Source organism: Adiantum capillus-veneris, chromosome 4, assembly GCF_014529385.1.
Source record: "Adiantum capillus-veneris isolate H3 chromosome 4, ASM1452938v2, whole genome shotgun sequence".
Classification (NCBI taxonomy): domain Eukaryota; kingdom Viridiplantae; phylum Streptophyta; class Polypodiopsida; order Polypodiales; family Pteridaceae; genus Adiantum; species Adiantum capillus-veneris.
Window position 1 is genome coordinate 92088790 of NC_140934.1, and position 10032 is coordinate 92098821.

General features: G+C 43.5%; 1 protein-coding gene across 1 annotated transcript; it reads left to right on the forward strand.

Moving 5' to 3' along the window:
* Positions 1–400: 400 nt before the first annotated feature.
* On the forward strand, positions 401–3047 carry LOC147459595 (lysM domain receptor-like kinase 4). The gene has a single exon (XM_086510821.1). It carries the CDS (start codon positions 729–731, stop codon positions 2799–2801), a length of 2073 nt encoding a protein of 690 aa, XP_086366947.1. The 5' UTR covers positions 401–728; the 3' UTR covers positions 2802–3047.
* The last annotated feature ends 6985 nt before the right edge of the window (positions 3048–10032 follow it).

Here is a 10032-nt window from a genome sequence, read left to right on the forward strand (position 1 = left end):
GGTGACGACCTATGGACGGTCTCTCCTTCCTTGAAAAATTTAAGCTGCTTCATATATAGTACAATAGGCCAAAAAAATTTGTAGCTTTTCATAAGAGCATGGTCCGGCGAGGCTTAGTTTGTCGTAAGTCTGACAACGAATCCTTTCCACCGGCATACTGTGCCTTTTTAAGCACAGTTACAAAACTATGCCGGTACGCTCTTGGTCAGCTCCCTCTCTCTCTCTCTCTCCTATCGGCTCCTTCCGCTTCTCTCTCTACTTGCTACTGCCGGTCAAATTCTTTGTGACCTGTCAGATTCTGTCGAGGCTTAGTTCTCACTAAGCCTCGCGTGACCATGGCCTAAGAAGACTAGTTATCTATCAATGCAAGATTCTACCGAGAGTCTGAACGCGGTGAGAGCAGGTGAAGACCGTGAAGTGACGGCGACGGTCAAGAGGCTGCAAGCAATGCAAGCCGTGCATGACTTTCTTTCTTCAAGCGAGTCTCCTTCCCGTCAAGAATCTGTAGGTTCCATGTCGTTTGCCCATTCTATAGAACTCTTTAGATTCGGAGCATTTGAGCTGCAGAAGAAACATTTCATCAGGGTAGCTCGTTCTTGGGCTTTGCTCATTCTTGCGCAATTTCCTGCTAAAGCTTCATGTAGCAGTCAGGGTATGCTCAATCTTGGGCTTGTGCAGCCCCTTGATTCTTGCAAATTTTTCATCTTGCCCATATCCTTCATGGAGGGATGTCTTATCCGCATCTAAGCCATATTTTAAACAGAGTATCCCCTCCTGTACCAACGTGGCTTCCTGATGCCATGAATTTTTGCAAAAAACACTCTGTGCGTGCTTCATGTGTGCGTTTGTTTTGTCGATTTCGCAGTATGTATACCTCCTTCGCCATTATCTCATTTCTTCTCGTGTTCCTGTCCCCGCCTGCGTTCTGTCAGCAAAGCTACTACACCACCAGTACGACCGGGGATTGCACTGTGGAGCATCCGGAGAATGCTGGCTATTTATGTGACCCAGACACGCCAAGCTGTGAGACCGTAGCCTATTTTCGAGTGCAATCGGGCATATATGCAACTCTTGATGCCATTGCCAAGAGCTTATTCAACACATCGACATCTACAATTGCATCTGTTAGCAGTCTCTCCACCAATTCTTCATTGAGCACAGGGCAAGGCCTCTACATCCCTATGACCTGCACATGCTATGGAAATCACTCTTCACAGAATGTGACATACACCATACAAGCCGGCGACACATTCTGGAAATTGGCAAATGCCACTTATGAGGGCTTGACGACATGCCAGGCTATTCAGGATGCAAACCCACAGCTAATTGTCAGAGATTTACAAATCAATCAGCAGACTATTATGCCCATCAGATGTGCATGCCCTTCAGCAGAGCAGAAGCTTATGGGAATTGTTAGCCTTGTTACATACCCTGTAGCTGATGGGGATAATATCAAATCTGTGGTCAATACGTTTGGTATTGTTGAGCAACAATTTTTGGCTGCAAATCGCCTTGCCAATACATCAGTTCCTCTGTTTCCGGCTACGACGGTCCTATTACCTTTCCTTGTGAAACCCACAAACCCACCGAACCTGACATCACCACCTCCCACAATGACATCTGCCTCCCCTTCGTCCAGTAGCTCCAAAACAGGTATTTATGTTGGCGTGCCCATTGCTGTTGCTGCCCTTTTGCTCGCTGCCGCCTTTTTAGTGTTTTTCTGGCGAAGGAAAAGGAAAGAGGAGGGACAGAGTCCCTTACCTTTGAGCCAACCTCAAGTCCGACCATCTTCACTCCCTACTAAAAATGCCAAGTTACCACAGGATCTGCACAAAGGCATGTTTGAGTTTGCCAGCTCAGAGAAACTCGCAAGCTTTACTTTAGAGGAAATAACACAAGCAACACAGAACTTCAGCCCTGAAACACAAATCAAGGGTGCTGTGTATCGCGGCATCATAAAAGGGCGAGTTGTGGCTGTGAAGAAGGTGACCCGAAATGTGTCGAAGGAGCTGCAAATCTTGAAAAGGGTGCATCATGCCAATCTGGTAACCCTTTTGGGCTCTTGCATAGCTTCACCCGAGCAGTCGTATCTTGTATATGAGTATGCAGAGAATGGGTCCCTAAGTGATTGGCTCCATAATGGTGATCTAAGCATGGGCTCTGGTAGCATGTCCACCTTGGCATGGATTCACAGGTTGCAAGCTGGTCTAGATGTTGCAACTGCTTTAGAGTACATTCACGACCATACGACGCCAAGTTATGTGCACAAAGACATTAAGAGCAGCAACATTCTGCTTGACTCAAAGTTCAGAGGCAAACTTGCAAATTTTGCACTCGCAAAATCCACTACAGATATGGCTGTAACTAGGCATATAGTTGGCACTCAGGGCTACATGGCGCCTGAGTACCTAAGTGAAGGTGCTGTCTCTTCCAAGATTGATGTATTTGCTTTTGGGGTTGTGTTGCTTGAGATTCTTTCAGGAGAAGAAGCAGTTATGAGAGACCGACATGGCAAGGAAAAGTTTTTATCAATGGCAATTTCGGATGTGTTTAGTGACAGTTCTGATGGAAAGGAGAGTTTGAAAACATGGATGGATCCGCAGCTGCAAGATGTATATCCCTTGGATTGTGCTTACAGTGTGGCTTTGCTGGCAAAATCCTGTGTAGTTGATGACCCATCGGCACGCCCACAAATGAGAGATGTAGCGTACACTCTATCGAAGGTGCTAGAAATCTCTCTAGAATGGGACTCTTCGGGGGTGATGGAAAGCTATACAGGCAATCGCCTGGAGGCAAGGTGAGATATGATTGTGCAATGTTTTTTCGATTCAAGGATATTGGAAGAGAGGTACATATGCTACGGAATCACCTGGCAATAGTTGTATCGGATGTAGAACAAAATAAGAATACCATATGTAGCTACATGAATCACATCAATATATGATTCTGGACTTTTATTGCGGCGAGCCGCTTTAGATTGGACGGTGCTGCTATGGATGTAAGCAAAATGGTTATCTTGTGTCTGTCTAACATATGGAGATTGCCTACGAGTCCGCTGTATGGAAAATAATTACATAAAAATGAGTGCTATCAGTTCACAATAGTATGACAAATTCTGATGTTTTATTTTTTTTCCCATGGACTTTTCTGATGACAAGGTCCAGATTTCTGCCTCACACAAGCTTTTATATCAATAGCTTGTGGTGAAAATTTCTATGCAAAGACAATAGAAACTAGCTTATGGTAGTGGCATTGGAATGCTATGTCTGGCAAACATGGAAAAATTAAGGAACATGAGGTTAACCAGTACATGAGGAAGCCCGACAGATGTAAAACCTATTTAAGTGAGGACCTGATTATGTATGCGAGTGTGCACCATGCAACGCCACATGAAAACATCTGCACAAACAATTTCTGGGAAACAGACACCATTCCCGTCTATGGTTTTTTAAAGATGAAATTGTAGAGTTTTGAGCCACTATTCCAGAGTCTTACACTATTTTCGCCAAACTTTTGCCAAGAATTTCATTTTCTTTGGGCATATGCATTCCAGAAGAGAAGTCACTTTGAGTTTACTTGTGTTGGGGTATAAAGCCCAATGTGGTCGCCCAGGTAAGTGGGCGGGCCGCCAGGTATGTACACATGTTCTTTTGTAAAAACCTAATAAAAACTCACTATGCTCTACACATTACAGTAGAGAGAGTTCACCATATCGTCGTGCTCTTCTTCTCGCACTCTCTCTCGCGTCGCACTTCCGCTCGTACTCCTTCAATTGGTATCAGAGCTCAGATCGAGGCTCGGGACAGCACTGCAGGAGGCTAGAGTCACCAGTTCAGATTGGAGTGAAATTCGACAAGCGAAGACACAGCCCCAAATCCTGTGGGTAAGCCCGAAGGGCTTGGTGTTTTCAGATTTTCATTCTGAGGTCATCTCGGTTACCGTTCGGCTTCGACAAAGGTCTGCGCAGGCCATTTTCGACTACGTGGTCTCGGCGGGTGCAGATCCGACTCTGCAAATTTGGGGTTTTCTGCCTGCGACTGTAGGTGCTGAGGATATCGATACTCCCAGAGTGTTGATTTGTGGCTGTCTACACATCGAAGGACGGCTCACAGTTCTTGGAGGCGTGTCACATACGACACGGGCGCATCTACACACAGTCTGTAGGCGACATCCACTAGTTCATCAGGTAGCTTGTGTTTGCTGCTTGATATTCTAGATTTCATCCTGACATTGCAAGTACTTCCACATGGGATGTATTGTCAGAGATGATGTATGTCTGTTGAGGGTTTGTTGGCTGTGAGTCACGCAGTAAACAACCACCGCAGCGGTTACAACATACAGTGGGAAATTTGTGGATGTATGACTTTGTGGGAAGTCTATGTACTGTCAGATCTACTGCAGCCTTTGTTGAGGGTCGAGTGAGGTTTTATTGAGCTGAAGGATTCTCGAATGTTGAGATCCTTTCGGTGATACAGGTCTTGGAGCGATCCTTCGAGCACCCTTAGATAGGCAGCTAAGATGTATTGACTGTGAGTTAAAGAAGGAAGTCTGCTTACTGAAGAAACCAATAGTAAGACAATGGACAAAGGCAAAGGAACAACCTTAGTTGTCAGAGGAAGGACCAAAGAAAAGTACAAAGGTGGAAAGAGGAATCAGTCTTGTAGCAAGTCCCGCAGTGCTAAAGGCAAGAGTGACATAGAATGCTACCATTGTGGCAAGAAGGGTCACATGAAAAGAGACTGCAGAGAATGGAAAGCAGAAAAAGGCAAAGAGAAAGCTGAAGACCATGGTGAGAAGAACAAGTCCTCAGTGAAGATTCAAGAAATAAATGTGACAAACACTGTTGCAGAGGATGACAGTCTAGTGTCAGGAGACATCTACTTCTTGAAGAATACAATGGACTCAGCTCTTCTTACAGCATCTGATGGAAATGCACTGAGTGACTGGATTATAGACTCAGGGGCATCACTTCATGTGTCTCCAAACAAGGAGTGGTTTACGTCTTATGTGACCACTAAAGATCATGTTCGGCTAGGCAATGGGCAGACATGTGAGATCTTAGGTGTTGGAGATGTTCAATTGAAGTTTCAGAATGGCTCTTTTTTCACGCTGAAGAATGTGAGACATGTTCCCGCAATTACAAAGAGCTTGATCAACACAGGTTTACTTGATGATGCTGGCTACGTCACCACTTTTGGACAGAACATGTGGAAGATATCCAAGGGTTCTATGACAGTAGCACATGGAGTAAAGTCTGGAGGACTTTACATGATTTATGTATCAAATGTCTCTAAAAATGTAATCAATGTAACCGAGCAGCCGAACGTTTCTTTGTGGCATAGCCAGTTGGACATATGTCCAAGAAGGGAATGGAAATCTTGTCTCGTTCTGGTTATTTGCCTGGCTTTTCATTTAATGATTTTGAATTCTGTGAACATTGTCTGTATGGTAAGCAAACACAGCAGCCACATAAGCATAGAAGCAGTAGAAGAGATACACAGTTCGCACTTGTTCATAGTGATTTGTGTGGACCTATGCCTAACCTATCTCTAGGGGGAGCTTCTTACTTTATGACATTTATAGATGATTACTCGAGGAAAGTATGGGTTTACTTTCTCAAGCACAAGGATGAAGCGTTTAGTGTTTTCAAAACGTTTGTGACACTTGTGGAGAATCAGAGTGGCAAGAAGCTTAAATGCTTACGCACTGACAATGGTGGAGAGTATGTTTCAAAGGCCTTTCAGGACTTTTGTGAGTCAAAAGGTATAAAACGTGAACTTACTGCTCCTTACAATCCTCCTCAAAATGGTGTTGCTGAGAGGATGAATAGGACCATACAAGAGAAGGTCAGAAGTATGTTGTCTAATGCACAACTGCCAAATGGGTTTTGGGCTGAAGCTGTATCAACAGCTGTTCATCTTGTAAATAGATCTCCTAGAAAGGTTTTGCAGAAGGATTCAGTGTCAGAGATGGTATGGTCAGGCAAGGTGCTCTCATACAAGCATCTCAGAGTCTTTGGCTGTGAGCCGTATACTCACGTTGCAAAGGAATTTAGGAACAAACTTGAGCCAAAGAGTAGAAAGTGCATCTTTCTAGGCTATGGTAATTCTGGTGAGATGGGGTACAGACTTTGGGATCCCGAATCCAGAAAGGTTGTCCGCAGCAATGATGTTCACTTTAATGAATCCAAATATCATTCTAAACCAGAGAGGGTTGAGGAGATTAGAAGAGTTGTCTTCCAAGAAGATGGACCTGCACGTGCAAGACAAAATGTCAGGGCTCAAGAGGAGCAAGGACAGGATAGAGTGGATCCACAGGTTGTGGCTGAGCCTGAGCCACCTATTGTGCGTAGATCTGGATGTGTCACGCGACCTCCTGATAGGTTTGTTCCATCTATGAACTATGTCATGTTGACTGATTGCAATGAGCCTTAATGTTACAAGGAAGCAGTGCAAATGAAGGACTCAGGGAATTGGCAATTGGTCATGCAGTCAGAGATGACAGCTCTGCATAAAAACCAGACATGGAAGCTAGTTAAATTACCACGGGGCAAAAAGGCTCTACCATGTAAATGGGTTTACAGGTATAAGATCACCGCTCATGATAGTCAGCCAAAGTACAAAGCAAGGCTTGTTGCCAAGGGCTTTAAGCAAGAACAAGGCATTGACTTTGATGAAGTCTTCTCTCCGGTGGTCAAGATGACTACATTGAGATGCTTTCTTGCATTGGTTGCCATATTAGATTTGGTGTTGCACCAAATGGATGTCAAGACAGCGTTCTTGCATGGTGATTTAGATGTGGAAATTTACATGCAGCAGCCAGAAGGGTTTGTTGAGAAAGGCAAGGAAGATTGGGTATGCCAGTTGTTAAAGAGTCTTTATGGCTTAAAACAATCACCGAGGGCATGGTACCATAAATTCCACAAGTTTATGCTTTCTCAAGGCTACAAACGTAGTGAGTTCGATCACTGTCTATATACAAAGAAGGCTAAGGATGGCAGTTGGCTGATCCTTATTTTGTATGTGGATGACATGTTGATTGCTGGCAAGCACTTGGAAGAAATTTCATCTTTGAAGTCAAAGATGGCAAAATCGTTTGACTTGAAAGACATGGGTGAGGCAAGTCATATACTTGGTATGCGCATTGAGAGAGACAGATCAAAGAAGTTGATTTGGTTATCTCAAACAGAGTATATTGACAAGGTTTTGCAACGTTTCAATATGGAGAAGGGAAAGGCATTGAGTGTTCCATTGCCACCATATGTGAAACTTAGCAAACAAGATTGTCCTGTGTCTGAGGAAGAACAGGCTGAAATGGATAAGATTCCATATGCGTCTGCAGTGGGTAGTTTGATGTATGCAATGATTGCTACTCACCCAGACATTGCATTTGCATTGGGAGTAGTAAGTCGATACATGTCAAACCCAGGCAAGAAACATTGGGAGGCAGTGAAAGGAATATTGAGATACCTGAAAGCTACAAAGAGTATGCGTATATGCTATGGGAGTCAGGAGCTAAGTGTAAAGGGTTTTACAGACTCAGATTATGCAGGTGACTTAGATAACCGAAGGTCTACGTCAGGGTATGTCTTTACATTGGCTGGTGGAGCAGTATCATGGCGTTCTAGATTACAAGATTGTGTTACTCAGTCTACTACAAAGGCTGAATATGTTGCAGCATCAGAGGCATGCAAAGAATCAATTTGGCTTAATCGACTAGTAACAGATTTGGGAATCAAAGAAGAGATGCCTGTGTTATATTGTGATAGTCAAAGTGCTATACAATTGGCTCGCAATCCAGTTTATCACTCAAAGACAAAGCATGTGGATGTGAAGTATCATTTCATCAGGGAAATGCTCGAGGATAAGCAACTTCATCTTGTCAAAGTTCACACCACAGAAAATCCTGCTGATCTACTTACAAAAGGACTTCCCTCAGAGAGCTTTGCGCATTTTCGCAAGCAGTTAGGTGTAGGGTAGTACATCACTTCTCTACATCTCTTGTATATTAGCTTGTATAGTAGCTTCTCTCACACTTAAAGTACCACATTGGACTTTAAGTGGGAGGTTGTTGGGGTATAAAGCCCAATGTGGTCGCCCAGGTAAGTGGGCGGGCCGCCAGGTATGTACACATGTTCTTTTGTAAAAACCTAATAAGAACTCACTATGCTCTACACATTACAGTAGAGAGACTTCACCATATCGTCGTGCTCTTCTTCTCGCACTCTCTTTCACGTCGCACTTCCGCTCGTACTCCTTCAACTTGGAGACTCCACTGGGTCTGCTTTTGAGTCCACTTTAAATGGGATCACAATAAGTTTACTTTTAGTTTAATATGGGATCAGACAGTGGACATAGATTTGTTGCCTATTCCAGACCATCCATCCCTTCTGACATTGAAGTGCCAATCAAGAGTCATCCATGTCTTCTTTGGATCAATTTGTGTGAGATCTTACCGAAGATCTCACACAAATGGTGCGTCTGAGGAGTAATGAGTGCGAGCAATGGTGCGTCCATAGCAAACCATGCAACTCACAAGAAGATTTAGAAATTTTCTCATGTAGGAAAACAGAGTTTTTTTCGAAGTTTTTCATACAATGCATAACATCATGAGCTTCTGCTCGAGAGGCACCGCATACCTAGCGAGGTACGATTGGGGGCAAGGGACCGCCGGCCCGATGCATAACATCATGAACTTCTGCTCGAGAGGCACCGCATACCTAGCTAGGTACGATTGGGGGCAAGGGACCACCGGCCCCGTGGGGGGCCGGCGGTCCCTTGCCCCCAATGGTACATACCTAGTGCCCCCAATCGTACCTAGCTAGGTATGCAGTGCCTCCCTCACAGAAGCTCATGATGTTGAGGTATGTCACAATGTGGGAATTATTGTGAGAATTAATCCAAAACTTCTTGTGACTGAGACCAGCTGGTTCAGCCGGTTCAGATGAGCCTGGCTGCAGAGCGAGCTCCTCTCACTTGCCTCTATGTTGATGTTCACAAGAAGTGGAGGCAGAAGTGTTATTTTGAATTCCAGCAGCAGCTATCTGCCGGGGGACTCGGCCATGTTCTCCTGAGTCTGGCAACGTAGACAACAAAACTCTTCCCCCGGCTCGTTTGAACCCACCCAGCCTTGCATCATAACATCATAGTACTCTCTCCGTCTTCTCTATACATCAAAGGAGCCAATTATGCGAGGGAAGTATCCGTCCCTAATTTAGAGTCAAAAATTTGGAATCTCTTCTTTGTGTCCTTTTGTGATTTGCTAATAAGTGTTACTATTTAATGGGCCTTGAGTGTCTTTAATGCTTTACTAATATTTGACCCGCATAATTAGAAGTAAGGCTAACCTCTGTCACACTCTCATCTAGTGCTCGAAAAAAACCTAGGTTACTGTAATCCCACCTATAAATTTTGAGGTTTACCTCTAAACTTAGAACCTGAAGGTGAGAAAACCTAAAGAATTCAGTGTAAAAACCTTCAAATTTAATCAATTTATCTTTAAAATTTCTCATACAAATGTTTGCAAGTTTTTGGAGTAATTTATTTATTTTTTAGCACTGCTCTCCTCCTCACCTTCTCCCCAAGGTGGAAACATGTGCAAACGTTCTCTATGCATCAATAAGGTAGTGCCAAGTATATTTTTAGATGATTTATTATTAAATAAAATCATCCTTCAAAGCTACAATAAGGCAACTCTAGCTAACTATCAATATTGACATTCTATATAGAAAAATGGAGGAGATGACATTTGAAATCTCTCAAAAGACAATCCAATGAAAATTCACTCACATCTTTATCTTTTTAACCTTCTTGAAACTTAAAGTAATTGTTGGTTGCTTCAAGTTGTTGTATTATGTTTCCATAATTGTTATGTGTAACTGTACCTTGAACTTACACAATGCAACTCCAAGTCATTACTACAATGCAAGTCATTGTAACTTGAACTTACACACAATGCAACCTTAAGTCATTAGTACACTCAAACTTTGTTTATTCATATCAATATAGCCTAACATAATGCTCACAGCTCCCC